This window comes from Phyllostomus hastatus, unplaced genomic scaffold (genome assembly GCF_019186645.2).
Source record: "Phyllostomus hastatus isolate PE091 unplaced genomic scaffold, TTU_PhHast_1.1 phas_scaffold_1066, whole genome shotgun sequence".
NCBI classification, from domain to species: Eukaryota; Metazoa; Chordata; class Mammalia; order Chiroptera; family Phyllostomidae; genus Phyllostomus; species Phyllostomus hastatus.
This window is the reverse complement of record NW_025334004.1, coordinates 22,448,468-22,463,788: the sequence shown is the minus strand read 5'-3', so window position 1 is coordinate 22,463,788 and position 15,321 is coordinate 22,448,468. Positions and strand designations below refer to the sequence as shown.

General features: G+C 49.0%; 1 protein-coding gene across 29 annotated transcripts in view; it reads right to left on the bottom strand.

Moving 5' to 3' along the window:
* The window catches only part of TCF7L2 (transcription factor 7 like 2), a 188,845-nt gene that overhangs the window by 163,998 nt on the left and 9,526 nt on the right, over window positions 1-15,321 (bottom strand). For 16 of the 29 annotated variants that reach the window (XM_045853949.1, XM_045853954.1, XM_045853953.1 and 13 more), the window contains exon 4: window positions 11,683-11,751. The exons of the other annotated variants lie outside the window; for them this stretch is intronic. In XM_045853949.1, the coding sequence (XP_045709905.1) occupies window positions 11,683-11,751 (69 nt within the window). The remainder of the gene's footprint in view (window positions 1-11,682; window positions 11,752-15,321) is intronic. 29 annotated transcript variants of the gene reach the window in all.

Here is a 15,321-nt window from a genome sequence, read left to right as displayed (position 1 = left end):
CTCTGCGCACATTTCCACAAGATTTCAGCTCTGCTAGAACACCAGAAAGCAACAATTCATCATGAAAGCACCCCCTCGAGGCCCTGAAAAGATGTACCCATACCACACGCAGGACGTTTCGACCCACAAAGTGGACACTTTCTCTTCCATAAGAGTCTGATACCCAGAAGTCCGCTTATTCACAGCCTGCCCAACCCACACAGGCCATACCCACCCCTCTGAAGTATAAGTCTGACAAATGCTTTCAAGGCAAACCAGACAGAACCCCCACAAAACTCAGGGGATGCGAGGGACGTGCCTGCCTTCCTTCAATTCAAAGATCTTCAGGTTCAGAAGCACACCTTCAGGTTTTCTCCAAATCACATCACTTAGTTGTTCTGAAGGGACCTGGGGGTCTACCGTCGGGCAATGTCGAACTGAGGGCTAACGGCACGGGTGAGTTTTGCTGGACATGGTCCTTTAATTCAGATTCTGAAAATTCAGTGTTGACCCATTATTGTGAAGTCTTAAGTTCTTATTATCCTCCGTTTATTGGTTTTTTCAACTGAGTTGAAAGGTAAGAGAAAGCCAGAAAGTAAACTCCTATCAAATTGGTCTCCGGGAGAAAAGATGGGCTTGGAACAGACACCACGACCCCATGTGAAGAGCTGTACCCCAATTACAAAAAAAAACCCTCAGAGCTCTGACCTCCACTTACACCCAGCGGTCCCCGTGGTTAGATTTATGGCCGCTGGGGGAAGAGGGCAGAACCATGAATTTCTGGGCCGTGTACTGCCAAGCTCTCCCTGCACTCCAGGCTTTTAAATTCTCCTTTCAACAGGCAACGTCGCCAAGTCCAGTCCATGGCACAAAAGAAAAGAAAACCTTCAAAAAAAAAAAAAACCCTGGTAACTACTCATCGGGGCGCTTTATCACTCCTCCCAAAATAAAAGGAAGTTAGAAGTCTTCTAAGAACCTCCTAGGCAAAACCAACACTAGAGAAGCAGGGGTAAAAGTAAAAATCGTAAATTTTGATGTCACATCCTCAAATTTCTGGGAATGAAAGCTACTGGGCGAAACTGGGTTACAAGGTGCTCATGGGTCTTCATGACTCTGAGGTGAGGGAAACTCCGGAACTTGGCCTCAAAAGTTACTTCTCTCGAGGCCCGAGTGTCCACTCACCTCATCAGTATGTCCCGAGTCCCTACTATGTACAAAGCTGAGTCGACCACCAATCAGTAGCTATTTAAAACATAGAAACTTTTATTAAACAGACAAGACCTTCCAATTCCAAATATGCATCCCATACGTATTTCAGAATAACAGTCCCCCCTTCACTGCTTTCCAATAGAGAATCTCAGGCCCCACGATTATCGACTTAAACTTAGTTGTCCCTGTTCCTGCTCCGTCTCTCTCTCTCTCTCTTTCTAATCATCATTAAGCAAAAGGGAAGCTCATGCCCTGGGCTTCCTGTTACAAGGCTTAGGACAGCCCATGCAGGTGTCAGGGCTGGAAACACAAGAGAGGAACCTCAAATTTCCTTTCTATTTTGGACTGTCAGGAGCATTCAGGAAAAACACCTCTTCTTGTTTCTGCTTCAAGTGTTTTCCTTATTGGTTCATTTCCACAGTGTAGCTCTCGCGACGGCAGTCAGTACATCGTTTTGTCATTTCTGCCCTTCCCCGCCATTAGCGCGGGCTGCTGAGACGACACCCCAGCTGCCTCCCGGGGTGGCTTGCAGCACGGGCTCATCCTTCCCCCAAGTGGTCCCCCCTTTGACTAATGTCCACCAGCACTCATACATCATCCCCAAATTGGTCCAAATGAATTAAGCACAGCTCTGCTTAACATTACGAGATTTAAATGGATTTTCTCTCTACAGGTCTGCCCCGTAATTGGGTTTATCCATCTTGTTGAAGTACAGTTTACACTTGCTAACATCACGCCAATTCAAGCTACATTTTCTGCTCCAGTGGCAGGAGTAAGGCAGATTTGTCATCGGATCATAACAGGTAATTCAAACAACAATTAGTTTGATGACGGCCCGTATGTCAATGTCGGCTCCCAGAAGCCCGGCTCACGCTCGGTGCTCTCTGTTCCTCAAGATGAATTGTCTCCCCAATTCTTCAATTTCAATCACCAACAATGCTTACTGGATCAACTTAAAAACTATTGACACGGGACTATCTTTCCAACAGGGCGGCCGCCACAGAGCCCTGGTGGAAAGAACCCTCTCGCCCCACCGGGAAGGGCCGCCAGCACAACCAAATCCATTGGCAGGCCCTGGACAGTTCCCAATTCTCCACCAAAGCTCTTTATTCTGGTCCTCATCGCAGCCTCAGACTTTAGGGAGGCACAAGGTTTAGGCATAGAGAGAAATGAATCTGGCTGGGCAGGCTCATCTATCCACGGGCAGTGTAACACTTGTTTAATGTTTCGGAAGTCCCCTGTGGGAATTCAGGCAATTATCAAAGTCGGCCAAAATGTTATGATCCAGTGGGTGACACAACTTGTCATATTGAAGAAATAAAAAAAAGCTGTTGCTGCTTTTAAAAATCAACTAACCTCCAAGCATTTTGAAAATGAGAAGGCAATCAGATAAACATGAGCCAATCCAAGCATGGTTTGAGCGATGCCACAGACATTAAGACAGGGTGCCAACTCGGGCACTGAGGGGGAGCTGGAATTAAAATATGAGGTATCCGGGAACATCTAGTGAGCACAGGGGCTGAAGGTCTGCCTCAAAGGATTTGGTTGAATACCAAAAAAAAAAAAAAAAAATACACACACACACACACCTATATACACACACATAGTAGTAATGGCCTCTCCTGTTATGCAGGGGGCTATAAGGAGAAAAACGCAAAAAGCTACCTCTCGTACACACCCACCCCGATCTCGCTTACGTACTCTGTCCCCATTTCTGCCCACAGTGCGTATTAGTTAAACGTATTCACACCCCGTGTTGTGCGTGTACTGCGTCCCAGGCATTCGTGCACGCTGCTATACAAAAGGTGAGTAAGACACCATCTCAGAAGAGCCTATATTCTAGTCCAATGTTACGAGGACTAGGCAGGATTTTTTTTAAGTGACATAAGAGAAATGCAAACAGCAAGTACCAGGAGTCATAAATCTTGGTCATGCCACAAAGATGGTCCAGGTTATCAAATTTATCATGTGTGATGTTCTTGACAGGAAATATAAAATATGCGATGCATGCCAGGATAAGGCATATTCTAAATCTGCAGACAAGTACTTCCCATAGCGCTCGGGGGCAGGAACAGGAGCCTGTGGGTACCAACCACCTGCCGCGGGCCCCTGCACTGCCCACCCCCTCAGTACGTACCCTCCCATTTGGACTCCCAACCACCTCCTAGAAACAGGTGCTATCAGTATCCCCATTTTACAGGGTTAGGAGACTGAGTCTTGGCAGATCGGGGACCAAAAGCCAGGTTACCTGACTCTAGACGCATGAGGGGAACCACCCGCTTCCTCTTGCCCATCCCTTTAAAATGCAACGTCCCTTTAAAATGCAATGGTGATGTACTTGGGTCTCAGTGGCAAGGCGCACACTTTAAATGGTTGTGTTAAAGCAGTCGTCCTCAACAGGGGCCAAGTCGGACGCGGTTGAGGGGGGCAGTTGGTAAGGTCTAGGGGCATTTTTGGTTGTCACAGGTTTGTTGGGTGCTAGAGGCACATAGAGGGTCAACAAGTATCCCATAATGCACAGGACAATCCCCTGTGCCACCAGGAAGTGTCCCGCCCAAACCTCAACAGCCCTGAGCCGTCCAGTCTCATCCAGACCCCGCTGCTAACCAAGCTCGTGGCCATTTCCAGGCTGGGAGGATCCAGTATAATCAAGTGTTTTCCCTCTGTGGTTCCTCCCAAAACTGGGGTCCTGCGAAGATGCTTCAGAGGGTCCCCAAATGTTTGTTCTATTCTAATGTTCCTTTTTTTATGACATGTTAAAGATATAGAGATATCCAGGGGAGGGCAAAAGTAGGTTTACAGTTGTAATACAAATAAATAATGCCATAATTAATATATAACACAAGAACAAACTCGGTGCTTCGCATACTCACAAATGTAAATAAGCCTACTTTTGCCCACCCCTGTATAGTACAGGTACCTACTTGTAAGCTTTAAACACTTTTCTTTCAATTGCGATCTATTATTCATTCACTATCAAACACACCACCAGCCACCCAATGGTTTGGGTGGAACCCTAGGAATAATGGTCAGCCGTCGTTTCTGTTTAATTGAAGAGTTTGCTGGGATTTCAAGGTAAACCATTTAAAAAATAATTTGCAACCACTTATCTGTCTGATCAGGATTTGATAACATGCAACCAAACGCACATCCAGAAACAATTACGTGCTAAGCTTGATCCGCCTGCAAGTGTTGCTATGGCCCACTTGGACATTTCTGTGCTTAGCTACACAGCCCCATGATTCCCGGCAACTTTATACAAAGTAAATGTTACAAAGTGCAACTTCAATAAGAGTTACAAAGAAGTCAATCCCACCAGCTGACTGCCACAGGCCAGACCTCCAGTCCACTTGCTGCCGACCATAAGGGGGACACATGTGGCCGAGGGAACAGCTGTTTCCATTCTTCCCGGGTGTCCGGTCAGGACTAGCAGGCACTCCCTGCGTCCTCACCAGCCCTCTCACACACCAGGCGGCCTGGGCCCCACGCGCCTCAACATGGTGGGGAATGAACAGATGCAAGTATCTCAACTCACACAAACACAGTTAGAACAGATATTAAGTTAAATCAATGATGTAAGTAAGAACAGCCAAACCAGACTGTTGTATTTTATCTGGCCAATGTAATGCAACGGCTTAGACACGGTAACTTCTCCTTGAAAGACGGGTAGAAAGAAAGCCAAGTCGGACTTCTGGATTCTAGTCTTGGCCCTATTTCCACCAAGATGGGAGACCTCAGCTAAACCATTCTGCCTCTTTGCAGTGCCATTTCCACGCTTTTCAAAGTGGATTCGACCTCCACAACACGCCAAGAGTGCGTGCTGGAAATGCAGAATCTCAGGCCGCGCCCTGGAACTACTGAACCCAAGCCTGCATTTGCACGTGACATGAAGTGTGAGCAGCAATAGGCTGCCCGGCCCCCAAGCTCCAGGCTCCGCAGCCCCCCCCCCCCCGCCCCGTGCATGGCAGCAGATTCCCGCCTGTTCTCACTGGTACCAGCTCAGGGCAGTCGAGCACCACTGTTACGCAACGTTCTCAAATGAGAGGTTCCTGCCGCGGAACAGGCATCCTTTAGAACTCTGAACATAAGCAGACCTTTCTCCCCCAAGGGAACACAGTCCAGCTACAATAAGCAAACAAAAAACTTGATAAACAGTTATTCTCGAAGGAGACTCCGTGCTTCAGATTCAACCAAAGAGTAGGGAAGGGGTGGGGAGTCCAAGATCTCCTGGACTGGCGCTCCTCAACCACCTGTGTGTGCACAGTAAAATGACCCGGGAAGTCTTTTAGACACAGGGCGGGCTGCCCGGTCCCCACCCCACCGCCAGACCCCCATACAGGCAGGCCGGGGCAGAGCCTAGGCCCACACACTGGTTCTCGTGCTCCCTAGGGGGTGCAGTGTGCAGCCAGAGTTGAGCACCCCCACCCCAGTCCAGCGTTCTCACAGTGCGGTCACCAGATGAGGGACATCATCGTTACCTGAAAACTTGTACAAGATGCCAATGTCAAGACCCACCCCAGACCTACAAAACTGGACCCTCTGGGGGTAGGGCTGCAATAGGTATCTTACCAAACCCTGCAGGTGCCTTCCAGGTGATGCTTGTTCAGATTTCTAAGGCACTGCCCCAGTCCTCATAAATGGAATTCTCCAAGGAGTAAAACCCTGACTCTCTATTTTCTAGCAACTCCAGGTGATTACTTTGTATGCAGCCCAGAGAGCTGGTTGGGCACCCCGGCTTTAGGAAACCCCTGGACCCTCTCGAGCACGACTCTGAGCAGAGATGGTAGTTAGCACAAGGCTGTGTGTGTGGTACAGCCTCTCCCCAGTCTGCTGGGGCTTGAATCCTAAGCCCTTGATCTCAAGCAAAAGACCTCAGGTATCTGTGTCTCCGTTTCCTTGTTTAGGAATCAGGATAATGGTGATAATGAGTTTAACTACATCTTTTGGGTTTCCTTCCCTGTTCTTATGAAGAATCAATAAACAATTCACAGATAGCGCTGGACACCGGACCCAGTGCTAGGGAGAATTCTGTAAGCACAAGCTGCTGTCCACTGTTGTACTGCCTCTGACCCCTACCACCAAGCACCTTATTGTCCGCGCTACTCTTGCGTAAACAAAGCAACGCCTCTTCCCGAGCCTGGCGAAAGTACCCGGCTTTCTTCGTGTACCATGGACAAGGAAAGGCATCGAACACTCGTGGAACCGAAGGCCAGTCTCACCCAAAATGAGGAAAAGTTATCCCAATGGTGTACCTGGCCACCCTTCCATTTTTATTCACCGGGCGAAAAGGACTGAGTGTTCAATAAATGACTCGAGGACAGCAAGTCTCAAATTCTAGCAGGCAGAAAATCAGAGCCCTGATTGAAAATGCAGCCTCCCAGACTACACCCGAGACCTACTCAATCAGACCAAGAGGAGCGAGGTAGTTAGAAACCCACATTTAAAAAAACATCACTAGAACTTCAGCTCAGTGACAGCACACGACTTTTGTCTGTCTGGCTCTCTGTCGAGTTCCCCAGACACACAGTAGACACACAATAAATATTTTTGAATGAATGAATGAGTATTCTGAGGTTTGGACTTAAATCAGACAATCTGGCTAAAACAACACTGTAGCCAGTGAATGAACCTTTTGAATGAGTTAACTGGCATCTACAGGCTTTGTCAAACTACTCGAGTGAAATGGCATCTCTCTCCGGCTCACTCTCTCTCACACACACACACACACACACACTCACACACTCATTCATTCTTTGTGAGAGGCAGAAATGAAACGTCACAGACAGGTGTGGCGGTGGGTCCACACGAAAAGTGAGAAGTGACTACACCAAGAACTGAACCTGTTTGGGGGAATTCTCCCACTTATCCCACATTTGCTCCCCAACTAGGAGAGCAGATCCGCATGGAGACTGGACGGCCAGGGAACTGGGGAGGACAGGCCTAGGGCACAAGGCACCGCCGTGGGGCCCATGAACGGGAGGAAAGCCAGGAGCCCTCACGGATGTCCTGGTCACACCCACTGGTGTCCGTCTCTGGACAGTTTTACCACCAATGCCAACGGCCCACCTGGTCAAAGAGTTGGACTCCAAGCCATAGCATGGCAGGGAGCGTAACAAGTTGAACACGTAGGCAAGTTGACATCCAGGAATAAGGGGCCAATATGGAACAAGGATGTTCTCCAGCTTCTATCCTTCCGTCCCTGGCTCCGCAAAGCACCCAGACGCTGGAGGAGGGCCGGTGGGCCTTCCCGGATCATGCAAACGAGACCAGGCGGAAGGGGTAAGCTTTGGTGCAGCTCAGATGAGAACCTGCAAGCCCGAGGAGAGAGGGAAAGCAACACCCACTGCAAAGTCTCCACCGCTCAGCTGTGTAAACAAATAAAATGGTCCATTTCTTCTGGATCCTCTCCTAGTTGTCTTTGTGCGTACACACACAAGCGTGTGCATGCGCTCACACACACCAACACACACAAACCACTTTACATTTAGAAGAAAAACAACCAAGAGAGGTCTCCTCGGTTTGTTTTTGCTGCGTGTGGAGTTTTTTTTTTCCCCCTCCCTAAATCACATCTGACTTGGTGTTAAAACATCAACCTTTGGCCAAAGCACTCTTAAAACAAAGGCTTAATTGGTTCTGGAGTAGCCCTTCTGAAAACCAAGGGAAACATCTGTGGGTCCTGACCTTGCTTCCAACCTTGCTCTTGAGGTTGGAATAATGATGAGTGCAGAAGTGTGGGGAGAGTTCTCTTCAGAGAGGCAACAGAGATGCCAAAACGCTGACGTGCAACCAGCTACAGGGAACCCCCGGGAGTCATCTGCAGCGTGGGACCCCTCTGTGCTCAGGTTAATGAGAAGGTGGGAGGAGCTCCTAGGAGCTGGGGCCAAAGGCCATGAAGGGGCCTGCGCTGGACTCTGGGCAAAGGAGCCTTATCTTGTTGCTCCTCCTCGTAAATATCACCCACATACCTAACAACCACTATGCTAGTGCATCTCCATGACAACACTTGGAATCCGGTGTTTAAGTCTCTCTCAAAAAAGGTCAACGTAAAGCTAAGCACACACATTACCCTTCGCCTCTCCCAGCCCACTCCTGTGTATGAACAGATGTAGGTGAGCGTGTTTCCAGGGCCTGACTGATAAGAGCAGAAAGTGGGAGGCAACCCAAACATCCAACAACACAGAGAAAAACCTACGCGCATTGTGGCATATTCCTGTGTGGAATATTATGCAGCCGTTAAAAAGGCAGGCTGCTGCTACACACGGTAACGGGGTCACAACACACACACACACACACGACGCTGAGTGGGGCCAGGCATGAAACAGTGTGTTCTGTGGAATTCCATTTCTAAGAAGCTAAAAACCAGGCCGACCTGATCCACAGTGAGAATTTTTGCTGGAGGTGGGGGGAGCCGGAGCACTGGGACGAGAAGGGAGCAAGAGAGACTTCTGGGGAGTTGGCAATATATTCTTTATCGGAGGCAGCAAACAACAGTCCATGGACCACATCCGGCCGCCGTCTGATTTTATAAATGAAGTTTCACTGGAGCACAGCCACACCTGCTCCTCCAGGTGCTACAGTGGGGAGCTTTCTCATCACAATGGCGGAGCTGAGTAGCTGCCATAGAGACTATGTGGCCCGCCAAGCCTAGAACAGTTACTATCTGGCCCTTTACGGAAAAAGTATTCCGTCTCCATTCTCTACCCCACCGATCTGGGTCATGTTTTCCTATGCAGACGTTTATCCGCCCCTCCACAAAAGACCTGAGCAGTGTACTTCCATAAAACTTTTAAAGCCAATACAGTTAAATAACTGTGTCTAAAGAAAGGTTTTTCATTTCCATTCCACTGACACTTTGTGATGACCCTTTCGGGAGAATCATTTTTGTTACCTGAATCTTTTCAAAACCGAGAGGAGTTGGGAGACTGTCACAAAAGTGGGGGGATACCCCAACGCCAGCACTGACGCTGCGCCCATAACCTTGAACAAGAACACGCCACGTCTGCACAAGCACCCGGCGCCCATTCATACAAACGGTGGACCTGGCCCAGCCCCCAGATCACAGGGCGGGTGGGAAGGGAATCTCATGTGATACGCGGTATCATACTTCTGGAGGTTATTTTAGGATATAGCTTAGGAGAGCAACAAGCTCCACTCATATTGAAATACAGTATTTATTAAGGTTAAACAGGTTTCAGTTTCCAGGAAAAAAGACTTCAGCCCCGACCATCACGTTGATTTAAGCCTTAAACTGGAGACCAGAGCCAGGGGAATGCCCACGCCACTGCTCACCAAACGCAAGGCCAGCCTGTCCTCCAACCCCCACCTCGGGGCTGAACGGTCCCATGTGCCTTGGGAACCACTTTTTTGTGGCTGAGGTTTCCTCTTTTTTTTTCCCTTTGCTGCTTTTGTTTTGTTTGGGGGTGGGAGGTGGGGGTGCCATTTATCCTTTGATGATCAAACTAGAATTACAGCTAGCTGCCGTTTGGCTTGGCCCCGTCCCGGCCTAGCGGGGAAGCCGGGAGAGTGAGCCCCGAGAGCAAGCCGGTGCTGGGTCTCTAATAAAATGTCTCTCTGTTTGCCCACATGGGCATCAAGCCTCGGCAAACAGAGGCAGGGGAGAACAATACTACCTGTTCATGGAGGAATAGTAATGGTCTCAGTCCTCCAAACAATGAGCTCTGTAATTTACTCCATCTTCCTCCTGAGAAAGAGCTTCCCATGGCCTGCCCCGTGCCAGGTGGTTTGGAGAAAAGACGAGCTTGCTCGGCCTAACAAGGGACGCTTCAGCCCCGGGTGTAAAGACACAACAGCTGGTCTGGGCTCGGCCGGTCTCCCAGTGACATGGCCCCAGCCAGCCTTTCCACACCAAGATAGGGATCACTGCGCTATTCAGCCCCAACAGTTCCCACACCCCGGGCAGCAGGACTCTCCAGCGCGGCCGGAGATGTAGCAGGCCTGTTCGTCTATCCATTCAGCAGGAGGTAGGGGTGAGGCATGTTCTCTCGGCAAACCCCAACTTGCAACCATTCTCTGGGAGCGGGACTCACTGTGCCGTCACTCAACGGGGAGAAGGGTCCACCCAGAAGCGTGCCAGCCAGAGAAACCGCCGTGTCCAACTGAAAACACCCCGTCTTGAACACATCTGGCGGTTGGGGGATAAATTCAAGGTCGCACTATGCTCTCAAATGCAGACTGAGATCAGCCAGCCCAACTTCACAAGTCACTGAAATATTTTTAGAATAACTTACTGTCTCCTTGAAAGGAGCACAAAAATACGAGGGATCCACCAAAGAAAAATGTCTGCTGAGTCATAGCTTCCCCTGGTGAAATGACGCACGAGCTACCTGGGGCAAACGGCTCTTTGCAAGTCTCCCCCGGGAAGATGCACGTGTGAGGCAGCAGCAGAGATCCCCGGATGCCATGTGGCTGGAGTCCAGGAGACCCCAGGCAGGGAACACGAGTGCTCTGAAAAGGCAACTAGCTACAGGAAGGAGAACGGGGGAGCAAGGGAGTCACTTGACCAGCCAGCACCCACCTCTAAACAAGACCCTAGGCCCAGCCTGGAACACTACAGCAACCGGTTTCAAAAGCCTCCCTCCCAAGGGTTAACCCAGAAGACTCCAGAAGTTTCAGTCTCGTGAGTGACACCAGGAGGTCCGTCCACCCTGGCGAAGCCAGGCAAGGCCAGGCAGACAGATGAAAATCGTGTTAGTCTGCTCGCCCTCCACGGCTGCGTTCTGCTGGCATCGGTTCAGCGCCGAGTCTATATTAGTCCGTGATTTGTTTAGCCTTTGGATTTAAGAGAATGGAAGTACTACGTGAGCAGGAAACAGGACACTCATCAGAAGCCGGGATCTGTCGCCTTTCCCTTCCAGCACTGCAAGTGTCATGTATCAACAGGCCCAGGAGAAATCAACATTTCAGGACAATCAGGTCAAAAGTGATATTCTTAGCACCACTTAACATGATTCTGATCCACCGGAAACAACTCTCTGGCTGTCACACGGCTGCCTCTCCCATCTCCCCCTGCCCTCTTCCCATTCACTCTCCGCCGCCTCATCTTACTCCCAGTTTAAGACCCCTCTCTAGGCAAAAAAAGACAGTGGCCAAGCTGGGGTCTGTGTGCCCATTATGCCTGAACAAGAGACTCTTCACAAAGACACAGACTTCTCTTTCTTTCCATATCTTTTAAATCATTTTAGCAGCATCTCTTCTGCTCTTGTTTATCCTTTGCTTCCCACCTCCCCCAATGAATCAACCACCACCACCACCCTCGTCACCACCATCGTCATCACCACACTCATCATCGTTACCACGGTCATCACCACCATCACCACCACCACCATCATCATCATCACCACCAACATCAGCATCATCACATCAGCATCAGCATCAGCATCATCTAGGTTGGGGGAAGGGGTGGAGAATAAAAGACACAGGAGACCTACGTATGTCATGACAATTCAAGCTTCGGGGATCTGTGGCATTTCCTACCTGAATTGCAATCTGGTGCTCAATCGTTTTGTACGCAGAGTAATGCGTGCTCCCGGACTGAAAATGGAGCTGTAGAAAGAAACCAAATCAAAGCGTTCTGCTTATGTCACAAACTACAAGGCAACATCTTAAGCAGTTTATGAATAGCAGACAAACCTCCTTAGATTGAACTGCAGCCTTGGCATTCAATCAAGACCTGTGTATTTTTATTTGTTGCTATGGATAAGATGATCATAATAATCTAAGGTAAAGTCAAAAAAAAAAAGCCTCTATTCAATAAGCAAAAAGGGAGTGGGGAGGGGGCCAGGAGTGAGAATCAATAACATGAAAAGGGAAGACGGATGCCCATTAAGACATAAAGGAAGCCAGTGTGCTGAGCAGGACGCTGCAGAAAAATTAACTGTGCTGCAAAAAAGTCATCAGAATTGCAACATGTAGGCGAGAGGAAGAGGTTACGAGAGAAAGGATGATGAGAAGCCACGAGACTGCCACAGGTATACAAGCCCCCCACAGTCCCAATAACTGGCTCTCGCTCTCAAATACAATCCTGTTTTGGGGAACACAAATGCGTCAGGCAGAATTCAGGGCCACCCCGTGCCCTGTACATTCTTTCACAGCGACAAAGCTATGTCACCCAGGACAGCCAGGTAGCCCGCACTCCAGGTATCCACACCTCCCCAAAGGGGGAGCCAACCCCTGTCTAAGAATCACCAGGTGTTCTAAAGAAAGACCACCACCTACTCGGCGGCCACTGAGTGAAGGTCCACCCTGGTTCATCAGACCCCGCAGAGCCAAGTATGTATTGAAACCTCTCCTGGGCCTTCCCCTCTGAAGCCCCATCAGAGAAGTGTGTAGCCCCCAATAGAAAGGAATACCAAGAGTCCTCATCAAACTCGTTCCAAATAACACTTGTTAATCTTGGGATCCTACCAATTGGGAAAACAAACACCATCTGCTGATTTCTTTCATAAACAATGCAACAGTCACCAAAGGATCTCCACAGTATCTGAAAATGCACTTTAATTTGCCATGTACGCACAAACGATGAAGAATCTGATGGTCCTAAGAAACTGCTGCCCATTCCCCTCGCAACACGCCAATCAGTGGTGTTTCCAAACACAGATTGGTTTCATTGTAACCAACTACTGCTATCACTACTACTACACTGTTACTACCACCATTACCAAAACACTTCTGTATCTACCGCAAAGCGTTCCCTAGCCTGCAAGGGTTTCAGGTCCAATTAGTGGGTATCTTACTCCCTGCCAGAAAAATTATTCAGCCCATAAAAAAGAAAAGGGGGTGGGGAGGATTTCACGTTAAGAACTTCTGCACCAACTCATAAACAACACAGTAGTAATCAAATTTTCAAAAATAGTCTAAAGCCATACTGCTCATGGCAAGAAGCTGTAAGTTCCCATTTTAGGATACAGGGGGTTCTGGGAGCATTTTATCTGTCACAAATAAACAGAAATACCCCCTGTATCTATTATGAGTCCACTTGCCCCAGAACACAATATTAATCAAATTAAAGAGGGCACAACCAAGGTGGGCCACAAAAGGACTTGTTCACCTGTCAAAGCAGAGTGATAAACTGTATTCCCCAAAGGAAGCCCAGATGCCCGCTGAGCGCCTGAAGACATGCCCCCCCACGCACAGAGCCCCCACACACCCTCAGAGGCCAGTCATCCGAGGGGCACGGCTGACAAAGAGAGCTGAAGCTGCTCTCTTTGCTCCCCCGTCCTTTTTGTGAAAACTGCCCGTCAGTAAGCGGAGATTGCACTAATTACTGTGACAATTCTGCATCATGTTAAAACAACTTTTGTGCCAGAGACAGGTTCCTCCGCGAGTTTGGAATTCTTGGCTGGAGAGCAGCTCTTGTCTGAGAAGTGTGTGTGTGGGGGGGGGGTTCTCCTTCTCAGTAGAGAAGGCAACACTAACAACGTGTCCCCCTTTCTCAGCGGGCTTTATTCTCCTCTTCTGCCTGATTCAGAGCTTACTGGAAACTTGTCCAGGCTTTGCTTCCCACAGACCCTGCGGAGCCCTAGGCGATCTGTACTCAGGGTAACCACAGGAATCTTATATTGTCAATTAAAATTGAATGGACACCTGATAGCTAAGTATAGGTCGTGGAAACAAAATTTCATATAATCACAGCCTTATGAATGCATTAATGAAACTGTGGCTAATCCAAATTCAATTTTCACTTGTCGGGTTCCATTCTTAATCCTGGCGTTCATCACCACCCAAGTAACAACATGACCCCGAGAGGAAGCTGCAATTAAACAGTAAATACGCAGCTGCAGAGTCCTCAAGACTCTAGCAGGACAAAGTGAATTTAACCTTCACACACGCCATCCTAACGCCCCCCAGCAATGTCACTTCCCTCCCCAGGTGTCCAGCCACACACAACAGCCTTGACCAGCTCATGAATACCCACAGCACACGCTCCTATGGGTCTTCACGCCCGGCCAGCAACCGCTGTTGCAGGGATTTCGAGCTCAGCTTCCCCCAGCTACAGAGACACAGCCTTAACCATTTTCTTGTTTCTCCCAGCCCCAAATAATCCTTTGTAAAACATATTTTAAACTGCTTTTTCCTCCCCTGTAAAACACGAAGATGCCTGTTCATTCTAGTCTAGCTTTTTAAGACAAAGACAAGACACAAGGACCCTGGAAAAACCTGGCATTCGAAACTAGAACAAGAAACAAGATGGTTGGCCCTCTGCTTTTCGGAAGAGAAGGAGGTTGAGAGGCCCAGGACCGGCTGTGGGGCTGTCCAGGGCTTCCTCATCTGAGTCTGAGAACCAGATTCCCATAGTCCTCAACTCTGGGGACTGCCCTGCTGTTGACCACCTGCAGCACGCACGTCACGCAGCGCCTCACGCAGCACCTGTGGCTGTTGTACCCTGGCCACGCAACAGGCCGGCCCTCGACATGGCGCCTCCCTCCCAGGGCTGTCCCCCCAACAAGGACTCCAAGGTGCTTTCCTTTTCATCCCTCCCAGCGACACTTCGGCAAAATAAACCTTCCTTTCCTGTGTGTTCGTTGACAGTGGCCAGGCCCACCCAGCCATTGTAACACCCGAAGGTGACCCAACCCTCCCTGGTCCAGAGGAAGCACCAGGAAGGTGGGCTGTGCTCGACATAGGTGTGCACAGTTCTCCAGCAACGGGAAAACCAACCTGTCATGGTTGGCCGCTTCCCTTATTATCAGCACATCTTGATGCCTCATTGTAGCTCTGATCACTACTACTGGCCCTCACTACGGCATCTGGGATACAAGACATCAGAGATTTCCCCGAGGTGGGAGGAAAGGGACTGGGCTTTTACGACCAGAGATCTCAACCTCAAAGGCAACTAAAAAAACGGAAACCCTATGGAAAGACCAACCTAGGATGCCTGTTCATTCTGCTAAATTGGGAGGGGGTAGGGCATCCATTTTATTTTCAGCTTAATGAATCGCTTGGCTTTCTTCAATACAAATAATAATAAATCCAGACTAATCTCCTACAAGGTTTTGATTTTTTGGTCCACTTCCCTTCCTTTTTTACCCTGTAGCTACCACTATGACCCACTTGAAGTTTCATTTCCATGCCATGAGCTGAAAACGCAGAACACTTTTTTAGAAAAAGGAATAC